Raw genomic sequence first — 20638 nt, 5'->3', positions numbered from 1 at the left:
ACACTGTTAACTGTTAGTACCTGAATGGTGGGATGAACCATACATTAAACAGCTGGAATAAATATTTTAAGCCAGGTTTTACAGTAATAACTCCACATCAACGACCATGTCCTTCCAATCAAAATTACTTATAATCTCTTATATTCATGAGTTGCATCTAAACACATTGAAGACCTTGTTTAATTTCTGTACTTTCTTCACTGTTCCTCGAAAACAACTAAATCTCCTCTTAGAAATCCATTAGCTGTATAGTAACATCATATCAATCTTAGCTCGACTTGTGCTAATTTGAACCATTCTTGTACCGGCTTCCTCGGACCAGCTAGTACTGCTGTTAGATGAGGATGCGGTTGTGATCTTGTTATCCACTCACGACCCATCTGTTGACATACATACACCTGAATTGCCAACCCCCTCCACTATGAAATTTTCAGTGTGCTATCTATTTGACCTTATAAAACTTCCGACAGACAATAGTGCCCTCGAAAGAATTATCGCGGGTGAACATTTAACAAACTGTCACATACACATAATGAAAAATTTCCATGATTTTATCATCGTAAAGTTTATTTTCTTCGTCGCCGCTCTCCTCCGCCTCCTCCAACGTCATCATCGTCTTCATCAACGTTATCATCGTCTTCATCAACGTCGTCATCATCGTCTTCATCAACGTCTTCATCAACGTCATTATCGTCTTCATCAACGTCATCATCGTCTTCATCAACGTCATCATCGTCTTCATCAACGTCATTATCGTCTTCATCAACGTCATCATCGTCTTCATCAACGTCATTATCGTCTTCATCAACGTCATCATCGTCTTCATCAACGTCATTATCGTCTTCATCAACGTCATCATCGTCTTGATCAACGTCATTATCGTCTTCATCAACGTCATCATCGTCTTCATCAACGTCATCATCGTCTTCATCGTTGTCGTCGTCGTTATTATTTCTATTATTTAAAAAAAAGAAGAAAAAAAAATACCGAACAAACAACAACAACAAAAAACCCGCAGAAAATGTTACCAGTTTCATTACTAGTATTTTTTCCATTTATGTTTAAAATTCATACATTTATCTTATTCAGGCGTTTGCCCTGACTTGCAATTTTCATAAATATTTTGTATATGTTTACATTAGTCCTTAAGATACATAAAGACGAAATTTTCGATTACGTCACTAATAATGATAACTGACTTTTCAATTACAACATCTAGGATGGGGGAAGACGACAAATTCCTGAGGAAATGGATATCGCGAGGGGGACTTCAAGCACAAATTGGTTACATTTTTGGTTTTTGATCTTTGATTCTTTATCAAAGTTATTTTGATAAAACTTTCGACGGCGTTTTATTTGATTCTGTGGTCAATCATACAGCACTATATACACAAACATTAACTTCAAGTCCTTAGAAGACGTGAACAACGGAATAGAAATATTTGAGACTAATTCTGATTAAGCCATGAAAACAAAAACTGCAAATTCAAGTGTGTTTATGTAGAAAATATTTTACGGTGAGTCCGCTGCTTCGTTCAAAATTCGTCTGGTTTTTCTGTTGTTAATTTTTCTCTTTCTTTCTTTCTTTCTTTCTTTCTTTCTTTCTTTCTTTCTTTCTTTCTTTCTTTCTTTATTTATTTTTTTTCCTTCTTTCTTTCTAAGGCTCAATTAGTTTAAGAACCAAACATTTTACGCAATAAACATATTTCAATGCAGTTTTACATGAGACGCTCTTTCTCTAGTTGTCTCCCTTTAAATCCCGAAATGCAAAGGACAAAACATACAGTTACATATCATCAGTATCGGACCAGATCGATACGAGATTTCAGATTTCCATAAATTCACTCAAATATTTCCCCTAGTTGACATGAAAGGATGTGTAATCTGACCTCGGTGTGATTACTGAACAATTCAGAGTTCCCATACTTTAAATTTTTGTAAAAAAAATTCAAAAACGTATTGACAAGGCCGAGATAGCCACAGTAGTGTGCCGAGATAAGGAGGAACAGACCGCTTTAACATTGATAACTGGTCTCAATACATACTCAATAAATATGATAATATTGTCTCTTATTTTAGTTCAGACATTTTATTTCGGTAATATTAACCCCTTGTCAGATAGACACGTATTTGGGCCATTTTTGTTTACAGAAAAATCCTTGACAATACCTTTATATAAAAAGATATTATATTTTAAACCAAAGTATAAATTTATATACCCGTATTATATTATGTTCCAGGTACAAATAAAATAAATTAAGTTTTGTTATATAATGTCATAGTTTAAAACAGTAACTAATAAGAAATAACTCTATTGTTTAGAAAACGAGTCTTTTAACGTACAATGTAATTATCACGTAATTTAAAATGCATCGTGTGAAATTTTATTGAATGTTTATATATTTTTATCATCTTAAAGAAAAAATCAACAGGAGCCTATATAATATAAGTCATATGGATATGGCGCTGTTTCAATAATTCTATGCACAAGTGCATATAACACGAGTGATTTTATTCTTCTCATCCAAGAAGACTCTTATTTCAAACACTGATGAAAATATAGGCGTATTTATTACTTCTAGTAAAACAGCAGTAGCAGCAGCAGCAGTAGCAGTAGCAGCAGTAGCATCAACAACAGTCTGTTTATCTTAGTTGTCATGATTTTGATTGGCTGCGGAGTCAATTATATCAATGTACGTTACAGTAAGTTTACAATTCATGAGATTGTGACATAACAAAGTTGTGTTTGTTTATATGACAACATTAATCACTTATAAATGCTCAGTTCTCTACTGGAAATCAGTATACGATACATTACATGTATTGTTTGTAGTGTTTTATTTTGTATGAAATACACATTTTTAGGTATTTCAATTGAACACAATATTTATTGTTCGTCACTGTCTATTCCGTTAGAAACTTTAAAAAATTAAATAAATACATTTAATTAAAGACATCTAGGTGCATTATTTGTTCAGTCAATATAATAATTGAAAGTGTAAACATAAACAAGTACATAAGGATTATTTTAGATTCTCTGCCATAAATAAGTTCAACATCACGTGACGTAACTCTTGTGACTGACACGGTTGTGTATATATTATGCCAACACCGTAGATCTAACTTTAGCGTCTGCTATCAAAGAAACGGATTAAACTTTCATTAGAAAATTGAAATCAGCAGAAGACAATGTAGATAATGACGGAGAGAATCTTCGTTATCATAATCCGACATAAATCAGTTTTAAGCTATGGCAGTACTTTAAAAACTTGAAATTGCAATTTTGGTGCAGCTCAAGGTCTTGCTAGATCCATTTAAACTTCAAAAACGCCCTTAAGCAGAAATAATATTTTCATTTGGCAGATAACACTTTATCTTTACAAATATCTTCTCCCTTTCTTTTTTTTTTACAAAATCGTGAAATAAATTTGATCAAAGTTTATAAGTCTTTCAACTTAAGCATCAAGATTTTTTTCTTCAGCATATTCATAATCAATGAATACTATTGTAATGTTTGTTGTTGTTTTTGATGTTGTCGCCGTCGTCGTGGTGGTGTTTTTTTTTCTAGATAAAGGTTCCAAGATGATTTTATCACCCAAACCCAGTTTAATCCGATGTCCAAATAGAAATTATGCAAAAGTCAAATAAGATGGTTACTTAAAAAGTGATTATATTTGATATCAAAAATAGATGTATAAATTCTCGGATATAGGAAGCTCTCTCAATAAAGCAAAGACGGGGATTACATACATATATTACTTATTGTAAGATTTTTCTTGTGGAATGTCGAATGTTCAGATGTGACGCACAAGAAATAAAATAAACTTAATTTATTATTCATTAAAAAAGTCTTAGTTGATTTACCCTTAATCTGCTGACTTTCTTAAGTTATTTTACCCAGCTTCCATTTCTAGATCTGTCTATTATCATTTTAGGACAAGATAAAAAATAAAGTGAACCAACACACTTCCAGACTGGCCTGGCTCTGGCAAAACTGGAAATAACTTTTTGGTTTGAGCAGGTTATGATTTCATAGAATGTCTGATGATTTAAACCGTATGTACATGATAATTGAAGAATGTATGACTGTAGCTTATTATTATGTAATAATACTAACCATTCGATTTCCGGATCATTTACCGTAAACTTTCTTTTAAATGTACGCACGAACGCTATAGTACTTCTTGTCTATATGACTTGAAATATAGTAAGTGTTATAAATTGATTTACAAGAAGAAGTTGTTTACTATCAATTTTTAATTTTATTATAAAGTCCTATAGGTAACTTGAATGTCTTTGTCTTCGTTTAAAAAAAATTATGTTCACAAAGTCTTTATCCTACATAAAATACCAAGAAAGATATTAAAATGAAACACTGAATACAAAGAAATAAAGGGAAAAAACAAAAGTAAAGAAAGAAAATAAAAAAGTAAGTAGACAGAAAAAGAAAGGAAAGGAAAGGAAAAACACTAAACCCAAAGAATAAATTTGAGATATATTTGGACACATCAATTCTTAAATTTTGAAAAATTTGTGCCTATAAACTACCAAGGTGTTTGCTTATTATTTCATTTATTTTTGTTCGTTTGCTAGATTAATATTCGTAAATTTAATAATTAATATAAATATTAATATAAACAAAATTGGTTGATCATTTTTTCAGGGACCTTAATTCCTTCATATGGTAAAATATTAAAAAGGGTTTTATCTGTTTATCCTGTACTGATTGGCTAGGATTTAGTTTTGATAAAATGAAGAAAAATGACATTGTTATTGCCATCTCTTATCTTTGCAATTACCTGTCATCAAATCACGTGATTTCTCGTCGACTGGCGAGATTTAAGCTGTTACCTAATTTTGTACCCGAACTTCTTGTTCTTATCATTTAACAACCTGTGATCATTCGTGGTGTAAATGTATCAAAAACGGGATTGTTATTTTTTCTTCTTGTGATCTTACATTACTCATTACATATATTTAAACATTTTTCTTGAATAACTTGGATTAGACGTTGGACGTTCACTCAGTTTATAGTATCGATCTACACCTGCGGTAATGGTCCTTGAAAACTGTTTTATTTCGGATCAGTTTGCAATTTAAACAAATCAAAATTACGCTACTACTTAGTGCTTATCTTTATAAAAAAAGTGTCACAATCTGAACAAATAAAACAATGTTAGGCAGAAATTTACGTAAGTTTGCTATGTGTAAAAACGCATGAAATGCCTGTTTGCGTTGTTATTCTGCAATGAAAAGCTTTTTAAAAATGCATTTTTATAACTAATACTTTAATCAAAAGTTTTTATATTTGACTTTTCTACGTTGTTATCTTTTGAGAGAAAAAACATCGGTATTCATATTGGGCTGTTTTAATTTAGAACGCATGTAAAAAAAGTTGGAGTGGATAAATAGTGACATCATAAAGGTGACGCGTTTATTGTGAAATAAGTTTGTGTATTCCATCCTTGTGTCACAACTGAATGATTTTTTTTCTTTGACTGTTTTTTTTTCTCCACACAATACAATAAGTCAGCTTTATTTAATAGTTGATAAAGTGCTATATGACATTATGATTTAAAATTTCATATTTAAAAGAGAGGAAATAAATATATGTATGATGGCACAGACTTGGATTATATGTTTGTGATAGACGAATAAAGCAACGTTTTGATATAAAAATAAATTCACATCTACATAAAAAACAATGTTGGGGACATTACCACCTCAAACTATCGATCATCACGCCGGCATGATGAACCCAGCGAAGAGATTTCGTCGGGAAGGCAGTTTACCTGATACAGATCATGGTTCGTCGGATAGTTCTCCAGATACGTCATATAACAGAAAATACGCCAAATCTAGTGTGAAATCAGGTAATAAACTATATATTATATAGTTAGGTGAAAACACCGTTCTAATTCTAGGGTAATAATCTTAAGAGTGTTGTTTTAATGATATCCTCAATTTTAATAATAAAAAATCTGTTGCTGATAGCATTACATAAGTGTAATGTAAATTTCCCGCTTAATATAACATGTTTGTTTATTTGTTTATTTATTTACTTTTTTCATTATTTGTATCGATTAAACTCCGAAAAGAGAAATTCGCGGCTTTTAGATTGTAAAACAAACAATTAAAGAGCAAAGTTGAAAATGAAATTAATATAAATATAGGAAATAGAAGAAGCTAAGGCGGTCCCAAATTCAGAAGCTAACCAAAAATTATATAACGGCCTTAAATTGCTTATTTCATAACTGATCCTATCTAACACTAATACGTGCTTGATGGTCCCTTATAAATAACAATTTTGTTATTATACAATCTGGTTTGATTTATACAGAAATATAAATTTGATAAATTTGTTAATTTACTCAAAATATGCTTTGTCATTACTCGCGTCTCGTCTCCTTTTTAGTTCATTTACAACAAATCCGTGTGGTTTAGCATTCAGCGACTTTTTTCTTCCATTAAGATTGTAAATGTGTTTGAACCATTGCAAATCAACGATCAAAGCATTGTGTATTATAAAAAAAAACTGCAAACACTATTTGGGCTAACTAAAAAAACAACAACAACAAATACAACTTGTATATGTGCAAATTTTATTTTTTCACATTCTTCATTGATTTTGTATTAGTTTCAATGTCCATTTTAACATAAACAACTTCCTGTAAAAATACCAAAAATGCCAAAATATCATAAACACGGTGATCGAACGGTGACATTCCGAAAATGTGAACGATGGACGACAACGACATGATTTCGTTTCTCGGGTATAGGCTAAATTACATGAGAATCAAGAATACATTAGAAACGGAAACTTTTTGTTTGGATTTTAATTATTGATACAGAAGACCCCTTGAAAGAAATCGATGATGATAGCGAAACAATATTCATACGTCCTTGATTTTATTCAAGCTAACACTCTTCTTTTTTTTTGGAGATCAGGAATCCGCTCATTCGTGGTTTTTTTCTGGATTTATTTATTTATATACGCCTTTCCTAAATCCGCTTCTTTAATGAAACAAATTACCGTTAGTGTAAGAGTAAATTTTGATGTTCTCAGGATAGATTAAAGATTTATATTTTTATGATCAAACATCGCTCAAGATTGTCGGTAGACTAAATAACCCACAGATTTGTTTAAAATGTTTAAAATGATTTAAAATCTGTTTGAATTGCCGAAACTCAACACTAAGAAAAACAAATACTAGTTCGCCACTTGAGGCCTACTTGTTAGCCGATAATGACATTTCTAAATTTCATTCGTTAAATGTAAATGTTAATATTTGTCAGTGTAATGCACATCTTAAGTTGTATAGATATCTTTGTTAATTTGATATTTTAATTATGTTTAAGACAAAAATAAACCAAATAAAAAAAAACCTGAAAAGCAGATGTGCATTATTTAGGGCAAATTATAGGAACACTAAAAAGCTTGTAGGTAATAGTTATACATAAACTACGGCAATGACTTTTTTTGCTGTTAGAGATCATACATTGTTTTTTTGTTTTTTTAAAGAAAACTATATGAATATTTACTTCAGAGACATAAAAAAAGTTCGGGACATAAATTGACAATGTCATTATATCTATATCAACATATCGGATATTATTGATAAAATATTATAATAATATTACAACAATATTCCATAAAAGGCAGAATCACAAAAAGAAAATGTAACAAATCCCTAGAAAGACAAAATAAAACGGAAAACTACTATTTTATCCGACTTTAGTGGTAAAAATTTAGATATGTGATTGTTGAAGTCGTACAATGTGTAAATAATCACCGCAAGGATACACAACAAGTTTCATAAAAAAGACTTGCATACATTTAGTATCATTCAGTGAATTGCTGAATTCAAAATGTATAGGTCACTCTTTAGTAGATTACTCAAAAGGCTAATGGACCTTCATTAAGCCTTGAATACATACAAATTTAATAATATTAATTTCATTCACTCAATGTGAAAATTATAATTAAAACGTATGATATCAATAAAAGATACAGTGAAACAATATTACCGTTGTTTTCCAATGCAAACATAAATACGTATTAGATAATCAAACATTTATTTCTGTGACATATAAAATAGAATTGACATTTCAGTGTTTAGATATTATACAAATACCCTTTGTAAAACTTTTGTTAAGTAGATTCATATTAATTAAGGGTTAGTTTTAAATTTAAGTTTAGTGCGTATATAAACTAATATTTTTCATAATCTCGCTCTTGCGTTCTTTTTCTTGCCATTTTCGTTCTGGCAATTTAACATCATTATAAACAACCAAATGTCTTGATTTGCAAAGCACATTACACTAAGTTGTCCTAAATATGCTTATTAATAATTAGCGTTCACGGATCTTAGACGCATGCGTTCGTGAACCTTAGAGCATGCAACGCAGACGACAGTTTTTTTTTCTTTCTCATCCCTCTTGGTGCATTTTCTGATTTTTATCCTGTTATTTAAACATAAAATGTTTGCACCTTTCAAAACAATGTGATATATTGATTTTTATTGTAATCATTTAATATTTCTTATCAGTTATATTGATTTAAAGAGAACTGTTTGTGTCGAATATTACCAAAATTCTCATAGAGATTTTCTATATTGATTTTAGAATCAAGCGGATCTAGAGGGGATCAGAATATTATTATTCAAAATATAGGTCACATTATTGTGGCCTAAAGTTGTGCAAGATTTCATATTTTATAATAGAAAATAAAATGATTTGTTTTTAAACCACATACATATTTATTTATTTAAATTTCGCTATTATTTTTTTTATATCTGGCGGAATTTTATGTAAAAAGGACAAATGTTTTAATGAAATATCAAAAACTTATGTCCAATAGTCAAACCCAACCTAAATGTACACGTTTCAATTTCTGACATTTTTAAATGATTTGAATTTAATTTATTATGTTTATTATATACACACACGTCTTTGGCCATTTTGCAAAATGAATATGGCCGAAATACGGGCAACAGACAGGCACTTTAAACCTCAGCATGTTTTCAAAATGTTTAAAAATTGAAAATTGCCATAAGTAAATATATTCAACTTTTATATTACCGGTAAAAGAAAGGAAAAAATCGGAATCTATTAATATATTTCATATGCTAAAATACTAATTGTTAAAATTCATTCTAATTGCCGAACATCAACAAGCCATAAATGAACAGTCATTGTAAATAATGAAAACTGGTAAAAGAAACGGTTATAAATATATATTCATCTATGTTATTACTTGAAAGTTGTAACCGCAATATCATCATTTAATTTTATTGTATGCTAATAAAAGCCACGTGTCGGATTTAGGGGATTAAAGATATCGATTTCAGGGGTCTTCCATAATCTAATCAAGTTTATATGGCCCCTATCACACCTCGTAATGATTATCGATTAAATTGCGCCCAAAATTACATTTATTATCTTTTGTTGTTTTAGCATTTTACAACTATCATAAAAAGTGACATCTTTAAAATATTTGTATTGGATGAAGGACTTTATGATTTTGATACTTTTTTTATCTTTCAACTGTATGAAAATGTCTTTCTTTCATTTATATTTGTCCATTATTATTGTAGTTATCAAGTGAATCGAAAAATATTTACTCTAAAAGCTCTAAAAATCTTTAACTATCAATCAGTCTGGTAAATGTAGTAAAATAATTTCGAAAACTTTTTTGGTCTACCAATGTAATTTTGTAAATGTTTATTAATGAAAACTTAAGCTATACTTAGTATACCTAACTGGCATCATTGTTAATACTAGAGTTACTGTTTAGTAAATCTTACATCAATTCGGGATATTCTCCAGAATAACATCATATAAATGATATTATTCAACAATAGCTTGTCAATAAGTCATCGTACATACATGTAGATAATGAATATCATTTCATTTTTGTCCTTGTTAAAATAATATAAGAATTTTGAAATATAAGAATCATAAAATCGCATTAGCCATCTAAATTACCTGCTGTTTTATCTAAATTTCGTCTATTTTCTCTACAGATATTCTAAGAAAATTTGATCGGGGTAAATTCTATCTATCAAAATTTCGTTTTTTTTTAATTATTTATATATATGGTTATATCTTAACCCTGAAAGGGCGGATGAACGCTAAAAACGAAAAACTACAGTATTCATTGGATGATTCTGTATCTAAACCAACCAAACGACATTTGTTTCAAGAACTTGCCCCACAACATTCAAAAAATATCTAGAACACGGAATACCTGGGAAGTAGGATGTTCGTATTTTTCTTACTTCAAAGGTTCACCATTTTTTGTTTTTGTTTAAATGCTGAAATGCTTAAGCTAGTGATAGGGGCGTGGACGGTAGCTTGCAATCACCACTATCGTCCGTGACCAGACTCAGACAAACCGAGTCTGAAACATTTTAACTTTTGTCGTTTTGAGCATTCTTTAGAGCTTTCTTTTTCCTATTTCTAATCTATTGTAAACTGTAGATTGAATGATTGTATTATTAGAGTATTTGTTCTTTCCTTCATCTGTATTCTAGAATTTGTAATGTTTATATCAAAATCTTTTGTATTTTCTTTATGTCGTCACAGAACCTTCAGCAGAAGATGGACAGAACTTCACAGACGAAGAAAGTGTGTTTGATGAAGAAGAACGCGCCATGCTTAGCGAGGTTGGTCACGTGGATGTGAATGGCAACAGTAACCAAGCACCTAAGAAAACTGTAGCTCAAATTATGCGTGACAAGAAAAAGCAGACGGCGATGACACTACAGTGGTAAGATTTGTTTTACTAATATACATGGAAAGCAAGGTCTGTCTTTTTTATAGGTTGAAATTATTAATTTTGCATGACTTTTACGTCAATTAATACATGTATAACAGTTACTAATTTCATGACTTACTTAGAGGTACATGTTCAAAACAAAGTAGCTGTGCGAGAAGAAAAGTCTTATGTTTTGAAAGCCAAAATATTTCTTGTATGCCATAAATACCACAACTGTTACTAAAAATAATCATTTTTTTCTTTAATAATAATAATAATAATAATAATAATAATAATAATAATAATAATAATAATAATAATAATAATAATAATAATAAAATATTAAATAAATATAAGAACTGTTGTTTTAATAATGAATCGGAGATTACTGTTTCTTTTGAAATTTAAACAATTTCCATTTAATTCGTTGAATTTTTCTTATGACACGAACGCTCTGATAAAAACGAAAAGAATTATCGGAAACCACCACCGAAAAACACAGCACGTTAAAAGAGCCATTGATGATTTAATATTTATAAAAGTTCACTTTATCTTAAAGAAACACAAACGCCGGTTTTGTTACAAAAGACTTGAAGCGGCTTTAGTAATCCGCAAGTAAACTTGAGGAATTCCTATAAAATGACACATTTTCTATGCAAGAAGAATTTACAAGAGGGTTTACATCTCAAGTAGATGGCTAACATTTGATTTTTCAAATCAGTAAGTTTAATAAAAACCCAAATCTGACAGATGAAGAAAAAGGTTACTTAAAGGGCAATACCACGTGACGTGCATGTGATCAAGCTTTTCAGGCTAGCCTAACACGATGCCGAATATTTAATGGTCCGGAACAAGGAGAAAAATTTACGCTAACTATTTGTTTGTATGCACAAATTAAGGCAAACATAAAAATGCTATGATTTATAGTGTAACAAATCTTATTTATAAAAAGAAAACAAACAACGATTAAAACCAGTTGTACTGATGGGGTAAATATACCAAGGTACGTTTTTGTTTCTTTAATTTTAAAATCTGTAACAACAAAAGCGCAGCAACGACAGCAAGAGCAACAATAATAACAATGTATCTCAATCGGTAAGAACAAGATGGACTAGGAAGAGGACTTAAACGAACATGCAATCAAACAATATGCAATATTTAACCACAAAATGAGGCTTGTCATTTGCAATATGTTAAAATAAAAACTGTCAAGACTATTTTTCATTGACAGCTCGAAATTTGGTCATATCAGCTGACAAAAATATACAGAGAAAAGATTTTTACGTTATCTGAACTGTCAGGTGTGAATTCTACAAATCCAGCTACCCTACCGTTTTTGTTTGCAAGATTCCGCATCCGACCACTGTTATACCATTTATTGTTTTAGTTAAATAAACACTTCACACTGACTATTGCCATTTTTGAAAATTATCGTGTAATGACAAATAATGACAGAAAACTTGACTTATCTTGTATTGAAAAAACTGTATCCATCTAACCTAAAGAGCATCATTGACAGCAAATAATATAGAACTGACGAAAAGTAGACGTTTAGATATTATCAATTTGATTACATGTACATGTATTTTAAATTTCTCATAACTAAGGTTTGAACTAAGGTTGAATATAAAGAAGGAATGAATTAATTATAATACAGGAATGAATCAAATGAACAAATGGATGAACAAAGCATTTTTTTTAAATGTTTGATAACTGAATTGTATTTCTTTGAGTCTATAAAGAAATCCTGCAATAATATTGTTGCCTTTAGAATGATAGTTTGTTTCTCCGGTGATTTGCCAGAATTTAGGTAAAATTGTTGAAATTTATGAATATTTGAAATATTTTGTCATAAAAATTACTTGCACTTTAAACTCAAAATTGGTAAAAAAGTAATGAATTTTAATAATTTTATGAAAGTAGACAATTTTATGCATTGACCAGTTATCACTGTAGAAAATGGAGATCAATTCTAGCATGAAAACTACTAGAAATATGTTTTGCTAAAGCTAAAACTTTTACGAGAGAGCTTTGTGCATTTTTATCCAAGGTGTGTCCAAGTGTTGTATAAGAGAGTCATTTTAGCTAGTTCCGATCGAGTGGGAGGACATCCGTTCTATCGAATTACTTGTTTTGATAACGTGTATGAAGATATTCCATGAACAAAAGTCCTTGTATATTTCGTATGGTAAAACCAATATCGTTTAATCTAAGTCAAATTCCCAAATCCTTTAAATAGATGGCAATGGGGAAAGTTCATGTCTGCTCTATTGCGGCATGCTAGTATAAACCTAAATAACAAAGCCGGTGTTGGTTGAATAACCATCCTCATTGTATTTTACTCAGCAAAAGTTTTTTATGAATCACTCACTTGACAGCAATTCTGAAAGTCGCAGAAGTATCATTGTCCATTAAACTGATGTATCATATCGTATCATTGAAAGTTCTAGACTACTTAAAGAGGTAACCGCATCTTATGCCGTTTCTAAACAAATATGATCGTTCAATATACCTTTTTGTGTTCTTGGTATACGTGTAAATACTAAAAGGAAATGACCTGATCTGTATAACACATTTATTTTTTTTAAACATGTCCGAATTCTGTCATTAATTTCTATCAGAATCATAATCGCCTGAAAATCTGCATGCTTTCCCTTAAAGGCACGCGGATTTATTTGACCTCGTTTAGAAAGTGGAAGCACGTGTATTATATTATTTAAATAATGAATGTAGAGTATGTTAGATGTTCATCACACAAAGAAAGTAGCGCTGAACGTGACATAACTTGCCGTAGAAATATAAAGATCATGTAACTCAATTTTTTATGGTTTTATATCATAAATTTAATGTTCAAATGTAGATTTATTAATTTAAAAGTTCCAAAAAGCGGTTTTTGTAAAGATATTACCGAATTTACATTTCATATAAATAAAGGGAGCTAATTAGAAATTTATTTTCTATAAAGTCTAAGTCAAATTTTTCAATAAGAAATGAATGCATAAATTTTAATGATAACATATAATGTGTACAAATATTTGCAGTACATATTTAAAATATTCTTTGATGTTTGAAAATTGTTTTAGAAGCATAATTATATACAATGGTGGTAACAACCTTAATTACAACATACAGGATCTTTAAATAAAGTGGTATTTTGACTTCCATACAAAATCACTATAACTGTACTAATGCAGAAAAAACCCAAAACGAACAAAAACAAACAAACATAAAGTCAAACAACAGAATCAAAAGACGGTTTAAGTATAATGAAAATGAATAATTATTGGAAACTAAAACAGGACACCAAAAGTCAAACACTTTTAAGCAATAAAAATAAAAGCCTTTGTGGGGCTTAGTTTAAACATATTTTATTTCAAATGTACATGTTTTACAGTTTACAATAATTATATACAAAACATTACAAATATTCCAAGGAAACAGAATAAGAATGGAAGACCCAATCTTATAAAACTCTTCTTCTCTTTCTGGGACTTATTGGGCATTAAGAATTACCATTTTCATGAGTTAGGTAAGTTTAAAGTCATTATAGATGTTATAAGACAGGTGGTATAACATTGAAGTGATCGTGGGTATTATCTTATCGAAATATCATTGATCATACTGCACGAGGGCGAGAGGTTAAAATAAGAAAACTCAAACTGACAGCACCCTAGCATAATGTGTTGATATATATAATAAGTGGCTCTCAACTGTCAAATATGATGTGAACCAAGTCTAAACACGTAAAACACTCTGAAAATAAACCGCGACTGAAAGCAAAAATGGCTTTATTAAGCCGTATGCTAACCAAGTGTGAGCGTTTCTAATTGTAGGGATAACAGCGTGAGCGTTTTACATTATGGGGACGATAAAAATACCCACAAGAAACATATATTCGTGCTGTGCAAACGAAATTTGTTAAAACAAATAGTGACATTTGCGTCTGCTAGTGTCTGTCAAATAATTACTACCACGTACTAGTATTTAGATATATAATGCAATGTTTGAACTTATCAATTCGGTTAAAAAACGATATGTATCGTGGGCCGAAAAAATATGTTTATTTTTTAAAAAGATATAAGAACAACGGCATGAAGACATAAACATGTACAATGTAATAGGCCTTTATTAAAAAGTGCCATCAGCTCTTTCCGTCAAACTTCAGACAACGGTAAGAATTATTGGTCAACATCGTGTTCTGAATGCCGCTCTTTGCACCACCATTTATATGCTGATTTGTGTCTAAATATTGAAATGTTACTGTTAAAATTTGAAGATTGTTAAAACAGGTTTCACATTTTGTTTCAGCATCCACTTGGTATAAAGCGTGAATTGGAAAGAATGTAAATCAATGTTTAATTTGTTCAGTGCCATAAATAATACACTTAGTATAAGTGTATCTTAAAACACTACAGCCCAAATCATAACAATATAGTATGCTTCAGTGAGTGATTGCAGCAATATATATCTTGGGAAAGTATTGTAATGTTAAAGTTAAATTCATGCTACCGAAAAACTGCATCAATATTGTAAACCTTTGAACCGTTTTTGGAATTAAACATCTAGCAGAGTATTGTTTTGACGGCCTTTATTTACATGGCCATAAAGATATTAAATTAAGACCATAAACTAGATCAATATTAATATTAAAAAGGTAGCAATATAAAATGTAGTGTTAATATTGTAACACTATCAGGGTCTTATTTCAAATTTATCACGAAATTCAAGAGAAAATGTCTACTTTAATTTGTCACTTTAAGTAGAAATATCTCACCACGTTATTAAATATTATCTGGCGAGTATAACTCCCTGGTTCAATATCAACGATCGAACTTCCTCCGCCTATATATTCGAATATTGATATATGCTTGAATATTGATAATGCTCATTGAAAGTGAATGTTTGTATTTACAAGATTTTATCAGCAATATGATATAAGAACAATTAATGAACTTTGTCAATTTTAGCTGGCATTTTTATGTTCTTAGTTTGTAAGCGTACTATACCAGTTAAATAAATACAAAAGATTAAAAGGTTTTGGACACGTAATTTATATCGAGTACATAAATAGAAAGAAAATAAGTATCTTTTTTAGTTTAGAAGAAGTATAGTTAAAACCTTGAAAATCCTTATAAATCATTGTCCAGACAATTTAAATGTTAACATGATAAAATAAGAATATTTTGATATAAACTTGCGTCCATACGATCGTGTACAGTAGCTTAAACATCTCGCCAATCAACGACCACCAATTTACAATTTATATTTTTCAAAACATGTTATAATGACCAAATATTGCTTGCATTGTCTTAAACAAAACTATTGTTTTTATATTACAGATATTTAACAATTATGTGCATGAATCAATTGTGAGTTTTACCATAGTTGCAACATTAGGACTTAAATTGCATACATGTAGGGGATAATGAAAATATTTTAGTTTGAATTTTTACCAAAGTTGCAGCTAAGATATTAAACTATATTACAAGGTTACAATATAAATAAAACGATCTTTTTATTATATTGTGTATTATCAATATTTTGCTTTTACTTTAAAGGTTAGAGGCCAACTACTGTATATGCGAGGGTGTCTGTCTCCCGAGGTGTATATTGTATGCGCATTATCTAGACTTTTGTCGTAAAGAAGGCCTGGAACCAGCATGTGCGGCTACCTTTGGCAAGGTACGTATGTCCTTATGACAATCGAAACTGAAAATGATATGTATTTGTCACCAGTACACAGGACAGTTTGAACTTCCAATCAATCTGACCAGGCTCTATACGAACGAGAATAAAATCCCATAAACTTTGAATGGACTGTTAAAATTCAAAGCAAGGCATACCTATACATGTAACAGAATTCAGTAGGTTAATTTCATGGGACTTGGCCATAAATTTTAAGCAGAATATATCCCCAGGGGTATTGACAATTTGAAGAAGACAAGAGATACTCGCATATTCTTTATGATTGAGTCTGTTTGTGTGATAAACAGTGAGTAATGCAAAGTGTCTAAAGCCCACTAACAAAACAGACTAGCATTAATGTTTTGATTGTTATCGTGACGTACTCTAATTAAATTTAATTTAATTTCATCTGACATTCTACAATATACCTGAAATTTTTTGTTATTAATCAATACTTTCTGTTTTAAATAATGAAAGCAACTTGCAGTAGTTTACCATTTTCACCATTTTCTATACTGCAATACAGTTGGCTTTGACTGATTGACTACAAATTGATCAGTTCATTTTAAATCAATATTTTGGTATGTTTTAGACGTAAAATATGTAATAAAAGAAAAACAATGATTGTATGATAAAGTTTCTTTAACCAGATCAGACCTCAAGTGTTCTTAAATTTTGTTACTTACTACCAGACTAAATGCCAATCCTAAGTAGTTTAGTATCTTATAATTTGATACCAGATCAGGTGCCAAGTATCTCGGTATCTTATTACTTACTACACCAAATGCCAAGTATTCCAGTTTCTTGTGCCTTGGTACCAGATCAGATGCCAAGTATTTCAATATCTTATCACTTGGTACCAGATCAGGTGCAAATGATCTCAGTATCTTGTCGCTTGGTACCAGACAAGACGTCAGGTATTTCAGTGTCTTTTCAGGTATCAAACTGTTTTGCAGCCACGCTTTATTTCTATTAATTTCAAGAGAATGGAAAAAATCGAAAATTAAGCAGATGACATTTTTAGCAGTCAACAATTTTTCTCAGCATGCAAAAGATTTTGGTTTTCTTTTCAGACTATCCGACAGAAGTTTCCACATTTAACAACAAGACGTCTTGGAACTAGAGGTCATTCGAAGTAAGTTTTTTTTTTACCTTAGTAAAATATAATATAAATTTGCAATATACGACTCTTTACGACAAATCTATTTTTTATATAAATAATTGTTTTTATTGTCAATACACAGGTATCATTATGAACAATAGAAAAGACATTTTTTCCAAGCCTATTTTGTTAATTTTCAGAATATTTCATATACAGACGAGCAATTTGCATATATTGTTAGATTTATTGTTACATATACATTCCAGGTACCATTATTATGGAATAGGAATTAGGGAAACCAGCCAATATTATCATTCCGTATACACAGGCAAAGGTCTTACCAGGTATGTATAACATCTTTGCACAATGACCTTTGCACAATGACTGAACATTTCCGGATATTTTAAATAAGATATAATGATGTAACTAATTTATATATTGTAATATTGTATGATATACACTGTGTTAATATATATCATATACGTATATCAGAATAAAACGTTATATTACGGTAGGTGGTACATATATAAAGTGTCTGATTTATATACAGGCAATACATTTGGCTATTTATAAACATGTACAAAGAAAAAAGACTGACAACGTGCTTCCACTCACCATATATGAATTTTACGTATAATTTTGAAACGCAAATACAAAGGTCCGACAAAATTTTCTTTCCTTTTCAAAGCATTGACGTGCTAGAGAAGCATTATATGTAATTCAGCTCTCATACCATGCACGTGTTTACTAATTAAACGAGATATTTTGCATGTAAAATCGGTTTTGTGATGTTTTGTCATTTGTAAAGGGACAGCAATTTGTGCTTTATATAATTAATTTGAAGTCGCAGAAGTTTAGGTCATTCAAATAGAAACTAAAAGCATTGGGACACAAAAAGGTCTTTCTTCAAAGTGTATCCTAAATATAGACACACACACAACTGGATTAACATACAACGAACTTTGTTTGAAAATTGACCAAAAGGATTAAATTAATTGAAACTTGTACAAGGTAATAAAGTCATACTATACAGCTACCATTCTCTGTATCAATTTCCTCGGATTAAGCACTTAAAGACATGGGCGAGAGAGGTAATTTAACCAGATAACTATATTTACATGGGAATAATCGGATTATAGGAGCCGTAGATAATCAAATGCGTCGCACTATACACAGAAGCTGACTGGCTCCAAACTCCGTCTACGGCGGATAGAGAAAATATGATAAATTGACAAGGTTTTAATAGCTCCCGTTAATTTTGACTTTCATATGGTGAATTCACGGTTTTATAGTTCATATTTTAACCTTACAAATAAAATTTTGACATCCGCATCATTTGTAATTACAAGACATTTGAATGTAATGAGTTATAAATGTATTTAAATTATAGAGCATAACTCAGAGCATTAGAGCTAGTCCGTAGAAACAATCAGTGATTATGTATACATGTATTTGTATAACGATTTAGGCTTGCACACTGTTTGTTGTGAATGATGCTGAAATCAACCATTAATATGTCAAGATTGAAACTTGCTTGTGTTAAATAATTGAAAGCCATTCAAAATAAGTTCAATATTTTTTAGAATATTCTAATGATATATTGTATAAAGGAGATTCTCAATGCTATACTTTTAATGACATGTTGTAGCCGAGTTCATCAAAGTGCATAATAATGAAACTGTATATCGTATATATCATCCACAGTGAAAATAAATTCTTATTATTACAGTCCGTTATTTAAGGAAGAAATGATTTTTCATTTAAGTGATGACGTCATTCCAACGTAAGAAAGCTTAAATTTGTTTTGGCGTATGAATACACAAAATGGTAAAAACTAACAATATAAATTTGTAAGCTGTTGGATAATACGATATGGCTATTTATGAAAGTTATCACATTTTCATATGCAACATTAACTGTCTTAAAACTAAAACAAAGATGTATGTATAGTATTTATTATCAATCCTATATTTATGTTTCTATATTAGGAAAATATATGGCCAAAATCATTAACCAAGCCTGTATGTCAAAGTAAATGATAGGTCATACGAGACAGGAATATACATTTAAATAAACAATATCATGTATTAAATCACCATAACTTGGTTAGATCTAAAAATATGAAGGCTTGGTAAAAACATATCTAGATTCCACTATCGCAATGATTCTATATGACCTGCTTATGCTCCCATTATTGTCATACATTAATCTCTAAGGATTATTTCCATTCATTAAAATTGCAGAATAAACTAGTTCTCCACACGTGTCCGTTCTTCAGTTTCTAGAAACGCGTATATGCGGCTCATATAAAAAGAGTACCATAGTTGTCTAGTAAAGCTAGCTGCAAGGATAGCACTAAATATTCGTATCTAGGAATCGCAAAATTCTAATCGGCATTTAATGAACCTATTCACACTTTGAGCTTTGTACAAATTATTCTTATCTCGAATTATAACAATATGGCATGACCACCTAAGTATATTGGCTAATCTCCGATATTTACCATAGTACTACTTCAAAACACTTAATCGTCCTCTAGCAAAAAACAATGACATACACGAGATACATTCAAATTGAACGAAACAGTTTGATTCTATGATATACAATGTTGTATAAAAAGTGGAATTTTTAATATCAACATAAATAAGATAACAAAACTTTTCATTTTCTTATGATTATATTTTCAGGTTTTCTGGTTGCAAACTAAAAAATGAGGTGAGTTGTTCTTCATATATTTTGTCGTTTTAAATTTAATTCGTTTAATCACTGAATGGTGTTGTAAGGTCGAAGCTAATACAATATGTCATAGTGTATAATACACAACCTTTGTGTTAGTCTGTATTTGTATACAGGGTAGAGGTGAAAGGAATTTGACTTTAGTAGTGTACGTTAAGTTTAGTGTTCATATGCTACTAATCAAGTATAATGTAGTGTTCCTTTTCATGATACAGGATTTTGACCAAAAATGCCTTACTGTTCCATATACTCGTACTAGTCATTTCAATATAATTTGTTTTGCCGGTGTTGATCAGAATTTGTTGTTTTTTCATTGATAACTGACTAAAAAATTGAAGAATACAAACACTTCTAAA

The 20638-nt window shown here is 30.3% G+C and overlaps 2 protein-coding genes across 4 annotated transcripts in view; one reads left to right on the top strand and one right to left on the bottom strand.

Moving 5' to 3' along the window:
* Positions 1 to 566: 566 nt before the first annotated feature.
* Positions 567 to 1924, bottom strand: LOC132726793 (prostatic spermine-binding protein-like). Its single transcript, XM_060712159.1, has 2 exons — positions 1890 to 1924; positions 567 to 954 (listed from the first exon to the last, which is right to left on the bottom strand). The coding sequence occupies exons 1-2, from the start codon at positions 1922 to 1924 to the stop codon at positions 567 to 569; spliced, it is 423 nt and encodes a 140-aa protein (XP_060568142.1).
* Positions 1925 to 4879: 2955 nt separating this feature from the next.
* Positions 4880 to 20638, top strand: part of LOC132726795 (DNA-binding protein RFX6-like) — a 32030-nt gene continuing 16271 nt past the window's right edge. For 2 of the 3 annotated variants that reach the window (XM_060712164.1, XM_060712162.1), the window contains exons 1-6: positions 4880 to 5873; positions 10588 to 10771; positions 16318 to 16441; positions 17518 to 17579; positions 17813 to 17890; positions 20234 to 20261. In XM_060712164.1, coding sequence (XP_060568147.1) covers positions 5705 to 5873; positions 10588 to 10771; positions 16318 to 16441; positions 17518 to 17579; positions 17813 to 17890; positions 20234 to 20261 — 645 coding nt within the window. In that variant the 5' untranslated portion in view covers positions 4880 to 5704. The remainder of the gene's footprint in view (positions 5874 to 10587; positions 10772 to 16317; positions 16442 to 17517; positions 17580 to 17812; positions 17891 to 20233; positions 20262 to 20638) is intronic. The other variant, XM_060712163.1, reaches the window with a different exon arrangement.

The sequence above is a fragment of the Ruditapes philippinarum genome, unplaced genomic scaffold (genome assembly GCF_026571515.1).
Source record: "Ruditapes philippinarum isolate M1 unplaced genomic scaffold, ASM2657151v2 ctg1108_1_1_1_1, whole genome shotgun sequence".
NCBI lineage: Eukaryota > Metazoa > Mollusca > Bivalvia > Venerida > Veneridae > Ruditapes > Ruditapes philippinarum.
The sequence above is the reverse complement of the archived record's forward strand: the minus strand, read 5'-3'. Positions and strand labels throughout refer to the sequence as shown.